The 20650-nt window shown below is 38.7% G+C and overlaps 5 protein-coding genes across 6 annotated transcripts in view; 3 read left to right on the top strand and 2 right to left on the bottom strand.

Annotated features, from left to right (window-relative positions):
• The window catches only part of fibpa (fibroblast growth factor (acidic) intracellular binding protein a), a 3313-nt gene extending 655 nt beyond the window's left edge, over positions 1–2658 (bottom strand). The window contains exons 1-10 of the mRNA XM_033974447.2: positions 2359–2658; positions 2209–2293; positions 1819–2017; positions 1617–1743; positions 1399–1499; positions 1183–1316; positions 887–995; positions 750–813; positions 589–675; positions 412–509 (exon numbers count right to left, since the gene is read on the bottom strand). Of these exons, the coding sequence (XP_033830338.1) occupies positions 412–509; positions 589–675; positions 750–813; positions 887–995; positions 1183–1316; positions 1399–1499; positions 1617–1743; positions 1819–2017; positions 2209–2293 (1004 nt within the window). The 5' untranslated portion in view covers positions 2359–2658. The remainder of the gene's footprint in view (positions 1–411; positions 510–588; positions 676–749; positions 814–886; positions 996–1182; positions 1317–1398; positions 1500–1616; positions 1744–1818; positions 2018–2208; positions 2294–2358) is intronic.
• A 2157-nt stretch (positions 2659–4815) lies between these two features.
• On the top strand, positions 4816–7626 carry ccdc85b (coiled-coil domain containing 85B). Its single transcript, XM_033974692.2, has one exon. The coding sequence runs from the start codon at positions 5492–5494 to the stop codon at positions 6092–6094; it is 603 nt and encodes a 200-aa protein (XP_033830583.1). The 5' UTR covers positions 4816–5491; the 3' UTR covers positions 6095–7626.
• Positions 7627–9137: 1511 nt separating this feature from the next.
• Positions 9138–11472, bottom strand: fosl1a (FOS like 1, AP-1 transcription factor subunit a). 2 transcript variants are annotated; one of them, XM_055224865.1, is made up of 5 exons: positions 11263–11472; positions 11091–11191; positions 10602–10859; positions 9767–9874; positions 9138–9690 (listed from the first exon to the last, which is right to left on the bottom strand). In XM_055224865.1, the coding sequence occupies exons 2-5, from the start codon at positions 11184–11186 to the stop codon at positions 9139–9141; spliced, it is 1014 nt and encodes a 337-aa protein (XP_055080840.1). In that variant the 5' UTR covers positions 11187–11191; positions 11263–11472; the 3' UTR covers position 9138. The 2 variants fall into 2 exon arrangements, with proteins under 2 accessions (XP_055080840.1, XP_033830525.1); XM_033974634.2 differs by having other exon boundaries at positions 11305–11470.
• Positions 11473–13099: 1627 nt separating this feature from the next.
• Positions 13100–16515, top strand: yif1a (Yip1 interacting factor homolog A (S. cerevisiae)). The gene is made up of 9 exons (XM_033974478.2): positions 13100–13166; positions 13503–13555; positions 13767–14008; positions 14298–14402; positions 14897–14975; positions 15049–15106; positions 15193–15348; positions 15783–15876; positions 15993–16515. The coding sequence occupies exons 2-9, from the start codon at positions 13525–13527 to the stop codon at positions 16140–16142; spliced, it is 915 nt and encodes a 304-aa protein (XP_033830369.1). The 5' UTR covers positions 13100–13166; positions 13503–13524; the 3' UTR covers positions 16143–16515.
• A 676-nt stretch (positions 16516–17191) lies between these two features.
• On the top strand, positions 17192–19538 carry si:ch211-145o7.3 (forkhead box protein N2). The gene is made up of 4 exons (XM_033974358.2): positions 17192–18006; positions 18087–18208; positions 18363–18418; positions 19191–19538. Exons 1-4 carry the CDS (start codon positions 17401–17403, stop codon positions 19529–19531), a joined length of 1125 nt encoding a protein of 374 aa, XP_033830249.2. The 5' UTR covers positions 17192–17400; the 3' UTR covers positions 19532–19538.
• Positions 19539–20650: the final 1112 nt, after the last annotated feature.

Raw genomic sequence — 20650 nt, 5'->3', positions numbered from 1 at the left:
TAAAATACATGTGATGGCTTTGAGTGAGGCCATCTTTGTCTGGCAAGTGATTGACAGTGGGGTCCATTTCTTTTCATGAATATCTCTTTGTCAAGTGTGAAGTGGTGCTGGCCTCTGTAAACCCATAACTACATTCCTGAGTGTTTGCAAGAGAAACAAGGTAACTACAGTTTAAGAAATAGGCCAAAATAGTGTGACACCCACTGGCAGAAATGGGGCGCCAATATTAGAAGTTAAATATAGCTACTAAGGGTCAGCCAGCAATTATAGGCAGCCAAAGAATATATTTTTCTTTAATTATTAGTGCCTCTTTGTAGTTTGTATAATCTGTATTTTTAACCCTGCAGTCCCACAGATATCACCAGTGCAAAGAAAGGCACCATATTTTAACTGATAAGGTACATGACTTACTTGAATGTATCCAGTATATGTGCTGAGTTAGTGTAGTGAGTCAGGAAAAGTCTCATGTCGGCAGCAGTCCACCGGTCTGAACGGCAAGGCTCGATAAACTAAAGATGTAACCAAATGAGAAAAACATTGATCAGCCATCAGGACTACAATATCAGTAAAAATATATTAAATGCAAACCTTTTCCACAAGGTCAATAAAGAAATCTCTGACATCTTTCGTGTTGGTCAACTTTGCGGCAATGTTGACGAGACCTCGGGAAAGGTTCTGCAAATTGAAATAAACCAGTTAGTATTAATATGGAAGGTGTCACTGCACAATATGGACTGGATATCTCTTACTTTGAAATTAGCTTCCATTTCGTTGAATGCTTTTGTCTTCCCCCTTAAAGCTGTACAAACAAGACTAAACATAAAATTGGGCGTGAATTAGATTAGATTTGGGTTATTAGTTATAGTGTAAACATTTATTAAATTACCTTTTGTGTTGATCCAGTAGGTCTTTATCTGTTATCAGTATTTTTAGCTCTTTTAGCTCTTGAAGAAACTCTTTGTCAAGATCAACATCCATGTCTTCCACCATGTTATCTGTGACAAATGTTTCAGGTCACAATGACTTCATACGCAAATAATTGGGATTTTTTCCAATTTATACTTTCACTAATGTAAAATACTGTAATGCCATGGAAAATGGGGACCTCTAGTGGTATTTTTAATGTGGGTAAAGCACAACCCAGATAAATGTAGTTATCACATATTGGCAGAAAATGCTCACCAACAGCACCCACTGTCCAATTGTTGATCAGCTGCCCAGCACAAAAAGCAAAATCCTGAAAGTTTAGATACTGCAACTTTCTTTTCCCCGTCTCAAAACGATTGTTGGCAAAGAAGACAATTGCAGCATAATCCCTATTATAAGCAACATATTATCAATGACATTGTATTTTTCTACCTATCACATCTCCAAGGTTGTAATTTATTTTTTGATCACCTGGCAAGTTTGTCTGACAGAAGAAAATGTTGACGGATATTCTCCACTAGGGGTCCTTTTAGTTCCTCCACCACTTTGAAAACCCTCTTGAAGTTGTCAAACTATCATTAAGCACAGAATAAAATGTATTTGAGTTAATTCACTGAAATAATCCTTTCTGGATCAGGCAGAAAATAATCTATTAATTTAAAGTAATGTTTTGGGGGTTTTTTACTCACTTGTCTTCTGCAGCTTTTAAGGGTTACACCGGTTTTGCTGCTGATATCATCCAAGTCTTTCTTGGTTCCTTTAGAAAGTTTCTTTCCCAGAACCTCCCGGACAAATGTATCATCAAAAGTATAGTACCTGGAGATAAATGAAACTGACATGACTTTTTTCTATGTGTTTCTTCAAGGATATATAAAAATGTGAATTGTGTACCTCTCTATAAGCATTGCTTGTCTATGAGGGGGAATCTGAAAAAGCAGCTGATTGGCCAGTTTGGCGGGACTGTGCAGTAGACGCTCACACATCTGGAAGGTCCTGTACTGATCCATGGTGTCACTGAGCAGCACATCAGCACTAGCCTCACACTCCTCCAGCACACCCCCTTCCATTCTCACCTTCACAGCATCATTCACTGCAAGACAAGAACTAAATATTAATTATTTAAATAAAATCAAAATTATTTTAACATTATAGTCCTAAAATGGTTGGAAGAATATAGAAATTTACTGCATTATAATAGCACAATTTAATGACTGAATGACAATAACTTGGAGATACAACAGAAGACTCCTCAGTTATAATTACAGAGTAATAGAGTAATACCTGTGTAACCATCTAACCAGAGCTGGTAAACCTCTTCGTCCATAATGGTGGTATTACCCACAAAAACATCCAGCTCCACAGCCATCTGAAGACAACATAAAAACATTAGTGTCAGTCCCATGAATTAACTGCTAACAACTCGAACATTACCTTTAACGTGTAGTTCCGCAGGCTGCAGACACGAACTCAAACTGGTATTTGATCTATAGCTTGATGACCATGATTTAATTAGCTGCCATTGTGCGTTCACCAGAAGCGAAATGCTAGCTGTTAGCTGTTTATGAATGCTTTACGGGACACTTGTTCGAGTGATCTTTACTCTAAACTAAACTATAACTGACCAAAGACACTTAAAATTAGATTACACTGTGAGTGCGAATTAGCCAGAAGAGGCTTAAGCGCAATGTCAACAACAGCAGCAGACACTCGAGACCTACTTCCGGGTTTCCTACGTCACAGGAACGTGTAACGTTCAAGTGCTGTTTTTTGCGGTGTTTCAAGCTGTATTTCTTTTATTGAACAATACGAATATTTATGTTTTACATATTTAATTAAAAGCAAGAAATGCATATTGCATAGCCCTCAGATTTGAAATATTTAGCAGTAAAGTATAATGTTTAGGCTAGTCTAAACCAATAGGCCTAAGTTAGCACACTTATTAAACCAGGTCTGAATTATAATAAACTAAGACTGAGGTGTGGATTTGTTTTATTTATTTCAATAAACATGAGACATATGTAAACATAATCATTTCCCCCAGATTAAGACAAAAACATCAGGCTGATAGATTTGTCTAAAACCAACTCTCAAACTGCAGAAGGCTCTATGTACCACTAGAGGCAGCCTGTGTATCACTACAGTTTGTGAACCTCTGGCCTAGGCTATTTTGATCTGTTTTGTGGTACAATTGAGATTGAGAATTTCGGCTGAATCAATGAGTGAAGCACAAAATTGAAAATGTGAAGTTAAAGAAGTTATATATTTCCTTCTGAGGAGATGTCCACACGTGACAGATGTGTGATTGGATCGTCCCAAATTTGAAAGTTCACCTGATTGTTGTATAGTCTACTCTGGTTTGTTCCAGTACAGTAGCCATTTTGAATAGATATTTATTTTTGCTTTTAAGGTAGGCTATTGCAGTTCTTTGAATTTAAAGATAAAAAGCCATATATAACTTTTCTACGGATTCTGAAAAATACAAGGTCATCATGGTGGGAGTCGCTTGTGGTCATGGAGATAGATTCATTTTATGGCATACGTTGGGATTTTGCAAGTGAATGAGATGAAGTTTAAATATGTCAACTGGACAAATCATTGTAGGACGTTTTGTTACTCGTCCAAGCTGCTTCTCCAGTTCTGGTCAGATTGCTGGTGGACACTGCCTTATATCTATCTGAAGGGAGGGGCCTAACTAACACTGAAACTGTAGACAGCTATTGTCTCCAGTTACAGCCTTAACAACCCCATTCAACCTTTAATGGCCCTCCTATAGTTCTCTTTTCTTTCTTTTTGTTTGCTTTGGGTCTGAGGATGGATGTATAACTCTGTGAGAGATTATGTCTCAGTCCCCCATTCCTGTTTAAGGAAGAATTGTCTTTCCTAACAAAAAAAAAAAGCTAAATTCAGTTTTATCAGTTATCCAGTTGACAGACTTAAACTTCGGCTTTTGCTATGGATCAGACCTGGACGACTTTGCAAGTGAATGGTTAACATGTCCATGGAGACAAGACGTTGGCGGACCCAGACGTTCTACAGTGCACCTTTATAGAAGCTCTGCAGGTCAAGGCTGGGAGGTCTCTACCTGACTGACCTGTGAAATCACTGTGTTGCGTACTTACTCTGCTCACATCTGATTTTTTTCCTCCAGTGACTAATCCAGGCAAAACAAATCCCGTAGCAATGCTTAAATCCCTCTGGTCTCCCGCCCTCCCTTGTGTTGTTCATGTGTCCTTCAAATGTTAAACGTTTTGTTAGAAAGGCCTATGGAGTTGCACTGTGATAACCTCATGTGACACCCAGACTGTGACTCCATGCACGGCTCACTCATGGCCCAGTTAACACCCTGCATTGTTGTGGCCTCAGTGAAACAATGACGGTGGAACACGGGGCGGAAGGATGTGGATGAATGTCTCAGCTAAAAGGCATGGAGGTCTGCTGCCTGTCACACTCGGATATTTTAAATAATAGCCTGCTAAGAGTGCGCCAAAACACGGACTTACGCCAGACTGAATGCGCATGTCTCCCTTTTTGAATTATGTCAGGCGAGATACCAGGGCGCGCGTATGTGCATCACGATTTGGTCATTATTGGAGCAGCTCTCTGCATCCTCACGTCAGTGTGATCCCATCCAAAAAAAGTGAACACATGCCACCACCAGGCTCTGTTATTTCCGAGTGATTTTTCAAAATTAAAGTTTTCTAGATTTTTGCTTGGGAACTGAAACCTCATTTTAGATTGTGATTGGGCTCAATCACAATCTAAAAGCCCAAATGAAAAATATATTAATTATCTTGAATGTTTACTTTGCCTACGATAGCCGACTTACATACCAAAACAGTGGGTTTTATGTTGAATGTAAAAAACGAGCTGTCCGTTTCCGTGTTGTGGCAAAAGCTGTTCGCTGGATTCAAGGCAGATTGGAGTCGAGAAAGTGGCAGGAGCGGACATTGTGGTGGTGTTGGCTCCGCTACGGACGCGCAACGATTAATGGGTAAAGGACTGAATCGCCCGACTTTATTTCACCTGGAAACTGCACGCCGTTTGTGAAGATTTCATTGTTGTTTTTACGGACTGCATGTCGAATAACGGATAGGACCTGGTGGGTTCATGTGTCCAAGCAAGCGCGATGTCATCTGCGTAAAAACACATCTGCAGGCTGTTCGCTCGGACTGTTGGACTAAGCCTCAGTAGATCCAAAGGGTCTTTTATATATGGTACAAAAAGCCAATAGAATAGACCACAGTGACAGTATGTAAATTAAGGACAACCTTGGAGGCCTTTAACCGAGTCTGCCGCTGTGCGTGGATGGCACATTGACATTAATGCGCGTTTTCTTACTCAAATTCATCAGGGATTTATTTATGCTGTGCGAATTAAGTCTGATTCGCCACTACAGACAAGGATCACATGTGTTTGCCTGGGTCTTGCCCGTGGGGATCATTTCAGGGAATGTGGCAACTGGAAAACACGGGATGAAGAAAATGACGGCTCTATGATGGTTTTGGGCTGCGCACTAGTCTGTTAATGCACTGAGTCTCAGGGACAAGTGAGTTCATAATCCAAAATGAGCAGCGAAGGTGAGGTATTAAACAGAGAGCTGTCAAAAGTGTCTGACGAAGACTTGCTGTCATGCTCCAAAGAAGAGCTTGTGAACCGGCTTCGTAAAGAGGAAACAGACAAGATTTCAGCACTGGTTCAACGAGGAAAGCTAATCAAAGAAGTGAATAAACAACTGCAGGGACATCTTCTAGAAATCAGGGAATTAAAAGTAATCAATCAACGCCTACAGGAGGAAAATGTTGAGCTAAGAGACCTTTGCTGTTTCTTGGATGATGACAGACTCAAAGTGAAGAAGCTGGCTCGAGAATGGCAGCTGTTTGGGCGCCATGCTGCCAAAGTGATGCGAGAGGATCTAGGGGGATACTTGAAGAAGCTGGCTGACTTGGAGCGCTTACAAGATGGCCTGGTAAAGGAAAACTTGGACCTGAAGGAGCTATGTCTGGTGTTAGAGGAGGAGTGTGTCAGCAGGAGCGACTCCAGTCCGGGGGGCTCCACTGAGTTGAACCTGCCCTGCATGGTGGCCCGAGACCTGGGGGATGGCAGCTCCAGCACAGGCAGTGTTGGAAGCCCGGATCAGCTTCACCTGGTGTGCTCTCCTGATGACTGAGGACAGAAATGTTAACTCCAGAGCAACTAAACAACACCGTTGACCTTGTTGTGATGGAGGAGGCAGACGCATTTTTGATGTAAAGACATTAGGGCTTTCTGAATGCTGCTCAATCGGAGTGCCACTGTTTCATATTCAGGACTTTCTTAAAACATTTTGCAGTTGAATTTTCAGTGTTTTTAATGTGTTTTTTCCGATTTACTGACCTTCTTTTCAGTGGTATAACAGTGAAATGAAATGGGACCAAGTAAGTGGGTCACATATTAATTTGTCTCTGCACTGGGCTAGCCTACACTGGTGGAAGCCTTGTTTCCTTATTGCACTGGAGGATAGCATAGATCTGGTAAATTTAAAGGAGCGATATTACGCTATTTTCAGATCTATGTTATAATGTTGTTTCCTCATCACAAACATACCTGGAGTTGTGTTTTGTTTGATTCACACATGTTTAACACACAAACACTGCATATTTTGACTGTGTTCTTCTCTCAAACAGAAAACACTCTATTCCACCTTGTGATGTCATATGGTCATACAGGAAGTGCTCCACTGTGTTTTTAAACTCCATACACCTTCACTAGAATCATTTGGGTCATTTCAGCCCTAGAAATGCCTGGAATTTTCTACTAAACTAAAAGGTAGCTGTTAAATATAAAACTACCACATTGACATGACAGGGTGGAACAGAGCATTTTAAGCTTTGGAGATGTAGACAGACTAATAACAAAGATTTACTCAAACACGTGTGAATGAAACAACACACAACTCCATGTTTTTGATGAGGTAACAACTTTATAACATGGCTGAAACCTCACACGAGTCAATTTTGTATTTTGGACCTTTAGAGATCCTTTTCAATCCAGTTTGAGCCATATTTATTCCACTGAAAAATAAATAAATAAATAAAAAATAAAAAAAACAGTAACACTGGCATTGATCAGTTGTGATTTTAAAAGTTTAGTTAAATGTCTGTTAATGTGTAATATTTATGCACTCAGATCCTCAGGACAGGATTGGAGTGTTGTGTGTGCATGATGAGCCTGTTTAACACTCTGGATCCCTTCAGGTTTACTGTTGGTGGTGCTTGGTGTGTTGAGATTTTAACTGGACCTTACCAATGGACCTTTTTTAAGAACTAAAAACAGATCATGCCTCTGACAAACACTTTTTGTATGTGAAATTTAAGTGAGTTCTTGATACGGACGCTTGTTGGTTTACAGTTTTCACAGCCACTGTTGTTAGGCAATGATGTTTTGGTCACATCTGAATTTTTCATAGATTACTGTTGAGTGCTAAAATAGCAGTCACACAGCAACGTTGCAATCTTATACCTTTTCTGTAACATGTGCTTGTATTACCTTTGTAATATTAGGATTACGTTGACCTCTATTTGTTCAAATTTAATATATTAGCATTGATAATTGATTTTGTTTGAAGTAGATGCACATAGGTTGAATGAGAAAATACCTGCTTTGTTGTTTTTGGATTATTCTGATAGTTCCATAGAGCTTTAATACAGTGGCTAAATTACACTTTCCACCTTCTTTTGTGTCTTTTTTGTGAAAAGAAAAAATGGATATAAAACATTAGAGGAGCGGGCGGGTGGGTGGTGAGTCTCTGCCTCAAGTGGAGGAGTTCAAGTATCTCGGGGTCTTGTTCACAAATGAGGGAAGGATGGAGCGTGAGATTGACAGGCGGATCGGTGCAGCGTCTGCAGTGATGCGGTCGCTGTATCGGTCCGTTGTGGTAAAGAAGGAGCTGAGCCCAAAGGCAAAGCTCTCGATTTACCGGTCAATCTACGTTCCTACCCTCACCTATGGTCATGAGCTCTGGGTAATGACCGAAAGGACAAGGTCACGGATACAAGCGGCTGAAATGGGTTTCCTCCGCAGAGTGGCCGGGCGCACCCTTAGGGATAGGGTGAGGAGCTCAGTCACACGGGAGGAGCTCGGAGTAGAGCCGCTGCTACCTAAATGTTGAGAGGAACCAGTTGAGGTGGTTCGGGCATCTGCTCAGGATGCCTCCTGGACGCCTCCCTAGGGAGGTGTTCTGGGCATGTCCCACCGGGAGGAGGCTCCAGGGAAGACCCAGGACACGCTGGAGGGACTATGTCTCTCGGCTGGCCTGGGAACGCCTTGGAGTCCCACCGGAGGAGCTGGAGGACGTGTCTGGGGTGAGGGAAGTCTGGGAGTCCCTGCTTAGACTGCTGCCCCCGTGACCCGGCCCCGGATAAGCGGAAGAAAATGGATGGATGGATGGACATTAGAGGAGTGACTATAGCACATAGTCATTCCATTGTTTTCATGGGGGTTTATTTTTGAATCCTCATAATCCACACACTGAAAATTAGCACTGTGATACTGACAGTGTTGTTAATACCCGTTTGGTGAGCTGTCCACCATCCTTGAAATTTAATATATTTTAGGAAACTGTGCATACTGTAATGTTCAACTGCTCATTTGTTTTAGGTAAATCTATTAACCAAAAATTTGTTTCCAAACAACTTAGACTTTTCATGTTTATTTTATCTAAATAGACATTTGTCATGAAGAAAGTGTTCAGGCACTGCCTAACAAGTATTTCATCTACCAGAAAAGACTTTATCAAAAATATATTACACTCTGAAAAATAAATATTGTTACAGAATAGATTTGTCATCTATGGTCCAGCCTTAGTGGTCAGTCAATTGGACATACAATTGTAATAAAACAAAACACAGACCTACACATTAGAAGGCACACTGAGTGTTGTAGTCATAGACAGTATTATTCAGTAATGCATCAACAATAAGCATGTCATTGTCTGCAGCTTTACGTCCCTTAAATTCTGTAATACATTTCACAAAAAGTGGCTTCATGCATTATTTAAAAATAGTATAAATCTATAGAGTGTAACAAGTATACAAAAAACTAGCACAGTATTAATCTCTGAGTTGAAAAAGCTACTGTGACTTATTGAAATGTCTTTACAATAATCTATGCTTAGATAGGACATTTTAAAAGGACTGATCATTAGTGTTGTCAGTAGTGCTATATTTTTATAGATCAAAGTGTGAGAATAGTTGGGGAGTGCAGCGACTGATCTGACTGGTCACCACTACTGCTGCTGCGACGATGAGCAATCCCACACGACTGAGCAGCTGCAGCCTGGTGGACATGCCCATGATGTGATGTACCGTGAGAGGAGCTGGAACCTGCACTGGTATCTAATGCACTGGATGGGTAGGTGAAAACCATGCCATACGTGATGGGAGTGAGAGATGGAGTAGGGATCAGGACTGGAGTGTGGAGAGACTCAGACTCAGAGGTCAAAGTAGATGAGGCTGGTTTGGGTGGGATGGTTATCTTTGGTTTGGGTTTCTCTGCCTTGGCTGCTGGCTTTGATGAGGGTCCAGGTCGACTGTCATCATCTGGCTCCACCTTGATGCCCTCCAAAGTAGAAAGTGACGGGTGCGGCTCAGAATCAGAATCTGATCCCTCTATTTTACAGATTGGACGGTGAGCCTCCAGAACCAACTCAAGTTTTTCTTTTTCCTTTTGTAAGTTGGCTATTTCCTTTTGTAAACGGGATTTTTCATCTTCCAGCTGGTCAGTCTCCTAAAATAATAACAACACCCATATGATTAGTATTATTATAATAACCCTATTGTCCATTTTAACAGTATTTTCTTACATTTTGTAAGGTGTCTGTCAGTTCCCTACGACGGTTGCGACATTTTGCAGCAGCCAGCTTATTTCTTTCTCTTCTTATTCTCCGCCTTTCCAACTCCTCGTGGGATAACTGAAAAGAACATACACAATTTCAACAAAGAGATTGGATTTCACTCCCTAAAGCAACAGGCAAAGCACAAATGGAATATGATCCCTAGTGGAGAAATACTACCACCATGTGTATCCTTTTAGTCATCACAATCATGGTGGTTGGTTGATCAAGAAACACTGGCTCTTTTGTGTCTTATTTTGAACAAGTGACTTGTTAAATACTGTTTCTGATCCAACATTTCCCGCCATTTTATGGTGAGTCACTCCAGGACCCCTGCAGTGACTCAGGTGTGAGTCATCAACAATGACTCGCCCTAGTGAGTCACATGATACTCCACTTCCTGTGCCGTAAAATTACAACTTCAAGAAAGTGACAGGGTTATGTCTCAATGAGTCTGAGGAAACAGTTCAGATTATGAAACCAATTAAAGTATCTTAAGATTGTATGCAAGTATATTATGTTTTAATCTTTACTTTACAATAAACAAATAATAAAATAAACAATAAACATATAATAAAACAAGCAATAAATAAATAAATTAAACAAATGTTTGAATTATTTATAGCAATAATTATTACAAAAAATCAAAACTGACAGAAAAATGTGACATCTATTTGTATTACTTAAATGTTTTTGCTATTACAAGAAATTCCACTTGAAATTATTGTGAGAGATGCTACACTATTTAGTTTAAATGCAGTATTTACATCACATAATATTTTTCAAACACATTTCTGTGACTTACATGTTCATCATTCCTACGCCTTGTGGATGTGGTGGTGTTTGCTGCTGCTCGTATGACCCCTGGCCTCAAATGGTGGGATTGTGATGGCACAGGCCCCAGAGACCGCACCCCGGACAGGGATGGGTAAGGAGGCACTGGAGAATGTGAAGGTCCTGCTGGATGCAACAGGGATGGCTGGACCAGCCACTGAAGGTTCTCATTGGTTGTAATGGCATTCAGGCTTGGAACAAACTGACTACTGCCAGCCATTGTGAATTTCTGTCAAACACAGAAAAATACACCATAAGTGAATTGAGACTGGCTTTAGTTAGACTTTGTCATGGGTTCTGATTAAAGTAAGCCTTGTAGTCCTTAACATCACATAATTGGTTGATCAACAAGTTTAACCTTTTTAATGTAGTTTTGATTATAGCCCGCGTAACCAACTATATGCCTTAATATTTTTAAAGAACTTATTCACTTACATAGGTCTAATACAAGTTCACCTACCTGCTCCTGTGTATTTGATGTGCTTCCTGACGACACAGAGCTGCTGCTGCTGTAGACAGGTTCTCCTCTCCCATGATTCCCAAAGTTTCGATACATCCTTTCTGATTAAAATAAAAGGAAATTATATCCAGGCGGTATTTGTAAGTTTCACGTCAGCTGTAATTAGGCCTACTTTCAGGTCAAGTCTTGTGTGTCAAACTTCGGGCAAGCCCACCTTATTGCGGTAACTCGGTAGAGTCTAAAAAGCTTCTTATTGCGGGGGGACTAGGAAGAAACCAGTCGCGTCCGTTTTCAAAAATGTCCAGAAGAATGTCCAAAAATGATTTTTAGACCATCTTCTTGTGTTTTACCATGCCCCTAAAAGCCACCGTCTGGAAATGATTGTAAAGTTATAAACTCTTTAAGCGCCACGCCACTTTTCCACGCCCCTCTGCTTTTTACGGGAAATAGTGTTGTCTGGAATCTCTCACGAACTTCACTACGTGGTGTGACGTCATTGACCATATTTGGTGAACGCTTCCTCCCCGAAACGGCATGAGGGATTCCTCAATCAATCTCTACACGAAACTGAAATCTAGTTTAATGGAAATATAATGTAGACTATTCTAGAGAATGTATAATGAGACTGTACCTCATGTCCAAGTATAGTTCTACCTGTGGACTATGTGTAGGCTTAAGAATATAAGAACAGGAATAGAGTAGAATATTAAAAAGCTCTAAATAATATCAGTAGCAAAAACATACAAGGGTACAAATGAATTGTATGAAACGTGAAAAGAAAAGTGACTATGGCCTACAGTCACCTATTGGCCATGTTTCAGATTTACTTGTGGTTTTGATACCACTTCAGTGTGCATGCTTGTGGTAATGAGTCAGGTCCCTGGCATAAATTATGTTGCCGACACTTTCTATGATTTTGTTCCAGCAGTAAATCTAGAGAAATGTGAATGATGAGTCCAAAAGTGTTAGTCGTCCACAGCAGCTGCTGACCTTGCAGTCCCTTGGGACAAAGTTTCTGGCAAAAGCTGTTTTCTCTGGTGCTGACTCTTGTAGGCTACCAACAGCAATATGTTGAATATGTTTTAAGCATTTTATGCTACAATATGTCAATAATAATAATAAAAGCAGTTGGCCATACAAGTAAAGTGTTTATAGACCTACAAGACCTACTTTGTCAGCAAAAGCAGCTGAAAAACCAATGGCCCGGCCTCTGTCAATTGTTTGTTTCATTCTCTGCTATCATATTTCAGATTACAACAACACACTGTGTAATAAGAACGGCACATGTGGGATGTTTTCTTTTGTGGTGTACTTGACAATATCAATAGAAGAAATATGGGATAAAGGTAAGCGTCATTTGACTAAAGCTCTAGGAATGCAGTGATGACACACTTCTTTCAAATTCATCATGGCCACATGTTAATGCCCTGTCATATTTTATTTTAAATAAACAATTTGCAATATAAATGTATGTGTATGTGTATGTATATATATATGTGTGTGTGTGTGGGGGGGGGGGGGGGGGGGGGGTGCGCGCGCGTGCGTGTAGGTGGGGGTGGGGGGGTGTATAGATTGTTAATTTTGGGGCAGACTTTTTAGGCTCTTAATTGTACAAAACATTTGTACAATTGTATTTGTACAAAACATTTGTACAGCACAGTTTAAATATTAAGTCTGATGATGTAGTACACTAGCACTAAAAAGGTAACATCATTCCACTTCTGATTTTTTTCATCATAACATTTTAGGCTACTGTAAAAGCTAAGTAGAAGTATCTATCCTTTCAGTCACTGGGACTGAGCAGTTTTAAGCCTAGAATTGTCTTTCTTGGATAATAATTGAAATGAATGTAAATGGCCCATGTACCCTGGTTGGGAACCTCTGACTCTGATGCACAGAGCCAGGTAGCCCCATACACACAGGCCACACATACATGGAACCAGTTTGCCACGCAGGCACAGTGCCGTCAGCCAATCAGATTTCACAAAGACACAAGTTGACCAATCCCTGCAGAGAGGGGGCGTGACAATCCCACAGTAGCCACGAAGCTATCCTTTAACGGCGCTAGCTGCGCAGGTAAGTGTTGTCTTTGTACCAGTCTATTTTACAACAATTAAACAAAATATGTATGCTGACTTTGCATATCAGTTTTGTATTTGTATTTCCACATACAAAGCAAAAAAATCTCACCAAACTAGATTACAACAGAAACTTGCTCCGCCTGCTAAACTTGTTAGCACTAACCAAGCATGTTGACTAATAACTAAACTTGGGTGTATTTTTCCCGTTGTTTTTACAAATTATGCTAAACCTTAGAAATCTATGTGTGATTTTAGTAGTAACACAACAATTATCCCCTATGGGCTTTGTAACTGTTGTAACAACTTTGATTTGTTAACGTGTCACTTTCAGCTAACGCTAGAAAAACTGCAGGATGGACTTGCCACACCATGGATATAGATCAAGTAAGAGACTTTATTTGAGTAAAAAATAAATAAATAAATAAATAGACCGGAGAGTTTAAAAGATGACACATTTATATACTGTTTGTCAACCCTTTTGTGTTCATTATTTTATGAATATCGAATATCTCGCCAAAAGGACATGATGATTATGACATGAAGAGGGTAAAAATGAATGCTTGTATGTTGTTAATTATAATTCTCTTGTTTATAGCTAAACAGAGGAGTCGTGGGGGTCCCCCTTCATCAGACTCTGTATTATTTGACGACACAAGCTCGACTGCTCCAATGAATAGTCAGGGTTACTATACTCCGGGGTACAGTATGGGAGGTCCATCAGCTGACATGCAAGGAGGCCCTGGTGGAAACAACCTTTTTACTGATCCAATGGCCAATGCTGCAATGATGTATGGTTCATCTTTAGCTAACCAAGGAAAGGATATGGTAAACAAAGAGGTAAGAACATTATTAAAGCAGTATGAACACATGTTTTAAGTAGCATAGTACTAGTTTTGCGATCTAATACACTAGGGTACTTACTATAGCAGGACTACAACATGGTTCTACTATAGTAATCAAATATGCCTATGCTGTGGCTGAATTATTTTGCCTCGAGTTGCGATACATACTTTGATGACTCAAAGTAAGTGTCATGCCAATCTTTACATGATAGACAAAGTGTACCTGTGACTCATATTGCCTCAGGCTTGCCAATATTGAAGCAACTATTTCTTTTGCTTTTCAGATCAGTAGATTCATGTCTGTGAACAAGCTGAAATACTTCTTTGCTGTTGATACCAAATACGTCATGAAGAAGCTTATGATCCTTATGTTTCCCTATACACATCAGGTAATGTGAAATTGATTTACAGTGAATTGAATATTAAACTATTGTCATTTCTGATCATTATGTTCTAATGATACAAATATACTAACCAAAGTTAAATCAACACTCACTGTATGTAGAGTGTATCTCTTCCATCAATGTAATTTCCAACAGAGATTTTTGTAATGCATATCACTGTAATACAAAAACATTAGGGATCGGACTAGGTCTCATGTCACAAGATCCTGTAAAATACAGTTGCCACAAGATTGTGCACATGTGAGGGTTTTTTTCCCCATGTTTTTATATTTGGCTTGGGCTAAAAAGGGTTAAGTGCTGGTGAATTACGTTTTAAGCCATAGTTCTACAATGGCAGCAGAAATATAAAATAAAACACATAAATAATTCTGAGGTCAAAATATAAATTGTGTCAAAATCTTGTCTTGTGGGAAATCCTATTCCTTCTAACCTTTAAAAATCTGATGTCATTAATCACAAATGTGTTTCGCTCTTTTTAGGATTGGGAAGTCCGATACCACCGTGACAGCCCTTTGACTCCAAGGCAGGATGTTAATGCACCTGATCTTTATATACCAAGTAATTAAAACCAACAAACAAATCAGAAAAAATGCAAAATTATCTTCACCACTTCTTTTACTTTGTCCTGTAGCAATGGCTTTCATCACATATATTTTACTTGCTGGAATGGCCTTGGGAATTCAAAAAAGGTTTGACTGTTCTGTATTATATTTATACTTGTACTTAAGGTGTGGAAGTTTGGGAACTGATCTTTTGAGGTCTTTTTTCTCCATAGGTTTAGTCCCGAGGTTCTTGGTTTGTGTGCCAGCACTGCCCTTGTGTGGATCATTATTGAGGTGTTGGTGATGTTGTTGAGCTTGTATCTGCTTACAGTCCACAGTGACCTGTCCACATTTGATTTAGTGGCATACAGCGGATACAAATATGTTGGGTAAGTGTATTAAGTCTAAAATAAGTTGTTTAAAGTGTTTTCCAATTATAATCTTGAAATACATAAGCATTTTTTCAGTTATTATAGCACCTGAGTTAAATATTCATCATACGCTTACACCAGTCATGTGTCTGTGTGTAAGTGTGTGTAATTTAGACCCTTGACAACAATATAGTTGTTAGGTGACATGCCTTTACATATGTCATATCTGCTGTCCAGCCTTCAACAAAATTACAAAACTAGACAAGATCAAGATTTTAGTCAAAACTTTAGTCTAATGATGTTAACTGTGTTTTGGAGAAATTGGTAGTCTGACCTGTCATATGCACTTTAACATCTACCATACCATCTACCATGTAAAATTATTTAACCGAGGTTTTGGAAATGTCCAGTCATAACATTGTGAATAATTCCTTTGTTTTATTCCCCCTCAGGATGATCTTCACAGTGCTGTGTGGTTTACTCTTTGGCAGTGATGGTTATTATGTGGCCCTGGCATGGTCGTCCTGTGCCCTTATGTTCTTTATTGTAAGTTGAGTAATTAACAAATATTACTAATTCTAAAACATTTAACAGATGGGGAAAAACTGTGATTGCCAGGTTTTGTACTATTGAGTTTAAAATGTTTTATATTTTCTTTATAGGTTCGGTCTTTGAAGATGAAAATTATTCCTTCCACAGACTCTATGGGGACGGGAGGTGCCAAACCTCAATTTCGACTTTATATTACTGTTGCCACGGCTGTTTTTCAGCCAATCATCATTTACTGGTTAACCTCTCACTTGGTCAGGTGACTGTGAGACATCCAAATGATGCAATTCCAAGGTGTGTTTGTACAACTGCATTTATTAGAAGTGAGTGATATTTAAATTGTTTGGCTAATTGTACATATACAATTTTATCTGAATGCATAATATAGTATGACTGCCAACTTTACAGTAAGGAGAACACATTTTGTGGAAAGCTTTACTCTAAATGTACTCCCCCCATTTATTTAACCAAATACTTTGATTATTTGTTGTTGTTTTTTTTCCTAATTCAGCTACATTTTCATAATGTTTTCAAGCATGGTAATGTTTTGTAACAAGAAAATAAATGTGTGTTAAAATTGATATATGAAGATGAATTTAATGCATGAAAAATATTAAATTGGTTTTGTGGATGTGAGTTTGTCTATTTAAAAACAAAACAAAACACAGTTTTAAATTTAAAGAATCCTGTCTACATTCTCTTGAGCTGTGACTGGATGTAGACTGAACATTTTTATAAGCATAGTGCAAGTATGACATTGGTTTTATTTTCCTTTCAGTTGTTTCTATAATTGTGAGTAATACCATGTCATATAAGTGTAACTATTTTAAAATAAGGTCTAAAATGTGAATGCAGTTTCGTGTCGGGAGCGCGCTGCTGTGAACGCGCGACTCCCGCGTCTCGCGCGTTTCCATAGAAACCGCAGAAGGCAACAAACCCCAGTCTGCGCGAGGAGCACACTCAGTGCAATTTAGAGTATAAGACGCGTCAAAGTTCAACTTAAAGGGAATTAAACAAGTCGGGACGTCTGTTTGTGTTACTTTCTTTGTCAGTTGGTAAGTATAGATGATGAGGTTTACTATTGGAGAGAATTCTTTACCTGTAAGAGATTAGGCGGCCCAATGAAACTTTATATTATACCGCCATTAGCCATTTGCCATGCGGCATTTCTATTGATTTGTGGTTATTTTAACTGTTATCTTGTCTCTGGTATTTTTGTCATTATTTGAGGTTTGTAGGTAGTTGTTTTTTAGCAACAAATGATCCAGTCATTGAAGTAGCGTTACAAGTTTAACTGGACTTTGAACGACAGTAGATGTGCATTTTGAAGGAGTTGGCTAACATTTAACTTATTAAAAGAGATAAATGCTGAATGTTTTAGAAGTGCTTAAGACCACTAATATAGGCTTTTGCAGGTAGAGCAACTAATACAGTAGGCCTAGCCTATATATGCTACTAAACCTGAAACCTGCTCGTTTTTGCAGGTGTGCACCTTGATCAGCTAGAATTATCCCTTCTAAGATGGAGCACAGTGTGGATCTAGCTTCCTCTCCCAATGATCCCACCACTCTCACGGTCATGGAGCCTTTCTCTTCCTCACCCCAGCACACATTCACCAGCAGCCGACTGTCACTGCCACTGTCCCCCATCTCTTTCCCTCCTTCTCCAAACACACTTTCTCCAGCAACAGCAGAGTCTACTCATTCTTCCTCCCCTCTTTCTTACTGCACTGCTCAAACTATTGAAGAACAATCTATACAAAGTGTGAGCCCTGCACATATTTCTGACCAAGATGACTTGACCTGTCTTAGTTGGCTGCATCAGCGGTGCAACTTGTTACCCCTTCAGCCTCTTCACAAAGTTACACCACTGCCCCAGATTGAGTCATCCGAGTCCAGTTGCTCCATATCCCAAGTCTCATCCAAGCCACCGTATTCTTTCAGCAGTTTAATATTCATGGCCATTGAAGACTCGCCTGGCAAAAAGCTGCCTGTAAAGGACATTTATGAATGGATTGTGAACAATTTCCCTTACTACAGAACTGCCACCGGGGGATGGAGAAACTCTGTCCGTCACAATCTGTCTCTAAGTAAAAGCTTTCGCCGCATCCAGAGGGACAAGAGTCAAGTGAGTATTTTATTTGCAGTCTTGTAGTCTTGACCTTTTATAAACCTTTTATATTTTGTCCATCTGCATTTGTTTTTCAGTCTGTGGGAAAAGGCTCTCTGTGGTGTGTTTGCCCTGAGTATCGACCAGCGCTTCTTGAGGTGTTACGAAAGACTCATAGTTATCACAGCACTAACAGTAACTTGATCAATAAGCCTGAGCTGTGAGTATGATCACTTAATTATTTCAAATCTCTATTATAATCTGCTTTGATTTACTATTGTTATTAATGTTATCTAGATACACATCTTGATATTTTATTTCTGCTTTGTAACAAATTATAAATGTTAAAAGAGTTTTAACTTTTTTTCCCTCAGGCTTGAAGCTGGTGATTATGGTTGTCTTTCTATATGTGACACTGTGGAAATAGCAGGTCAGTCACTGTACAGCAATCGGTGGTAAAATGCAATGAAGTAAAGGGAGTAAAGTACAGTATTGTACTAATTTTAGGTATACTTTACTTAAGTCAGTTTTAATGAAAGGTATCTGTACTTTCTATTACTTTCTCTCTTACATTTTTGAAAAGGACTATTATTGTTTGAGACCTGCTGGAAAGGTTGAGGTTTTTATTTTTAAGTCATTGTAGTTTGAGCAAGCAAAATATACAGATAAAAACAGCTAGAAAAACACTATCAATTCAACTGTCTCTATTGAACAAAATTCAGCGCAAATCTGTATCAACATCACACTTAAAGCTTCATTAGATCTGAAAAGCTGCGCATAATACTTTTACTTTTTACTCTTTAAGTAGATTTTCAAATGAGTACTTGGATAACACTTTTACTCAAGTAGATTTTTTCATTTGATACTTTTACATTTACTTGTATGTACTTTTACTTAAGAAACAAAACTGAGTACTTCCGCTGCTGACAGCAATGTACAATTTGGTACTGCATAAATTAGTAACAGCCTTTCTTGACATTTTAATAACATGCCACATTTTCCCCTCTTTGCTGCTTTCCCAGCATGCAACATTGTAAATGTGTTTGTGCTCTGTTGGCATAGCAGCAACCTTTTATAACCTAGACAACACTGCAAATGCTTAGCTTGTCTTCTTTGTACTCTTTATATTCCTGCACCTGACATATGGATGCACACTCTTTGCATAGTAATTGTTATAAGCATTCTCATTTTTATCTTTGCAGATTCTCTTTCAGATAGCATTCTCCTATCCAACCCCCAAACCCTGTGCACGGAAAACTCCAACTTTTCTGATAACCAGACTTGCCATTTAAACCCAGATCATGAGGAGCTGGTCACCATGGAGTCTGTAGATTATCAACAGGAGGAGGTGTGTGAAGAGCTGGAGAAAGACCCACTGTCAGACAGCGGCTACATTGAGTTACACTACTACCACACTCAGGAGTATCTGGTGCTGCCCGGTGACCATCAGCTCGATCTGGAGACTGTAGAGATTTTGCAGCTGGATGCTGAGGCCCAAGAGGCTGCTGGGTCATTGTTGGACCTGGCTGGTGGTGGATATTAGAAGATGTATAAGAATGTAAATAGTCTGGTCAAATCCATTGCTTCCGTGGGAAACACAGACACTGCCCCAAGCCTTCTGTATTTCAAGATTATATTTTAGTATAGAGATGGGCGATGTATTGGCTCCAATATCACACGGGTGATACTGGGGGATTTTCCCACATATTGAATATTTAGCCAATATTTGGCACTGAAGGTTTTTCTACACTGCACCAGTCTGTGTGTGCCCATGTCTCTGTCCTCTGGAAATAGAAGTAGTTATGTTAAAACAATTCCACAGTCAAGCAACAAAGTATTTTATATCCCAGATAAATACATGCTGTACATAAGTGAAAAGTAAAATTGTTAACTTTGCTATTTAAATTTGTTGGCCTTGCTATGGATTTTAAAATCTCAATACTAGTATTGGCATGTATCACTGGAGCAAAACAAATACTGAATATGTGACCATCCCTATTTTAGTAGCTCCATAATAAAAAAAATAAATTTTTTATATATATATATATATATATATATATATATATATATATATATATATATATATATATATATATATATATATATATATATATATATATATATATATATATATATATATATATATATATATATATATATATATATAAATGAATTAGTATTCAGGCACTTACAATGCAGGTTTTTTTTGTTAGTTTTTTTTTTTTTTTATGAAAACGTTCTGTAAAATGTAATATATCTATTTTACTTTGAACAATACAACTGCATTGTGATGAAATACACACTATATTTTTTAACTTAAAAGTATTAAAGTATTAATGCATGTATGTAAAAGGTATGTTAATCTCAGGGTAAATTTTATATATATATATATATATATATATATATATATATATATATATAGTTAGTACTTTTATCATCACGTAAATTGTTGAAAAAGACTAATGCTACTGTTTCCAGAGATGTCAATGTAATTCACTGCCATTTTTTCACCCTGAAATTAAATTATTTGTTGGCATGCAATAAAAATATATTTTAATCCACCACAAACATTCTTTGTGCGTTTATTGTGTACCTAAACATCATTGTAATAGTTGTAAACACTGCCACCTGTGTACAAGCGAGGTGAGCTGCTCTGGCCTAA

This window comes from Periophthalmus magnuspinnatus, chromosome 10, assembly GCF_009829125.3.
Source record: "Periophthalmus magnuspinnatus isolate fPerMag1 chromosome 10, fPerMag1.2.pri, whole genome shotgun sequence".
NCBI classification, from domain to species: domain Eukaryota; kingdom Metazoa; phylum Chordata; class Actinopteri; order Gobiiformes; family Gobiidae; genus Periophthalmus; species Periophthalmus magnuspinnatus.
Note: the sequence above shows the minus strand (reverse complement) of the source record. Positions and strands in the feature narration are given on the sequence as shown.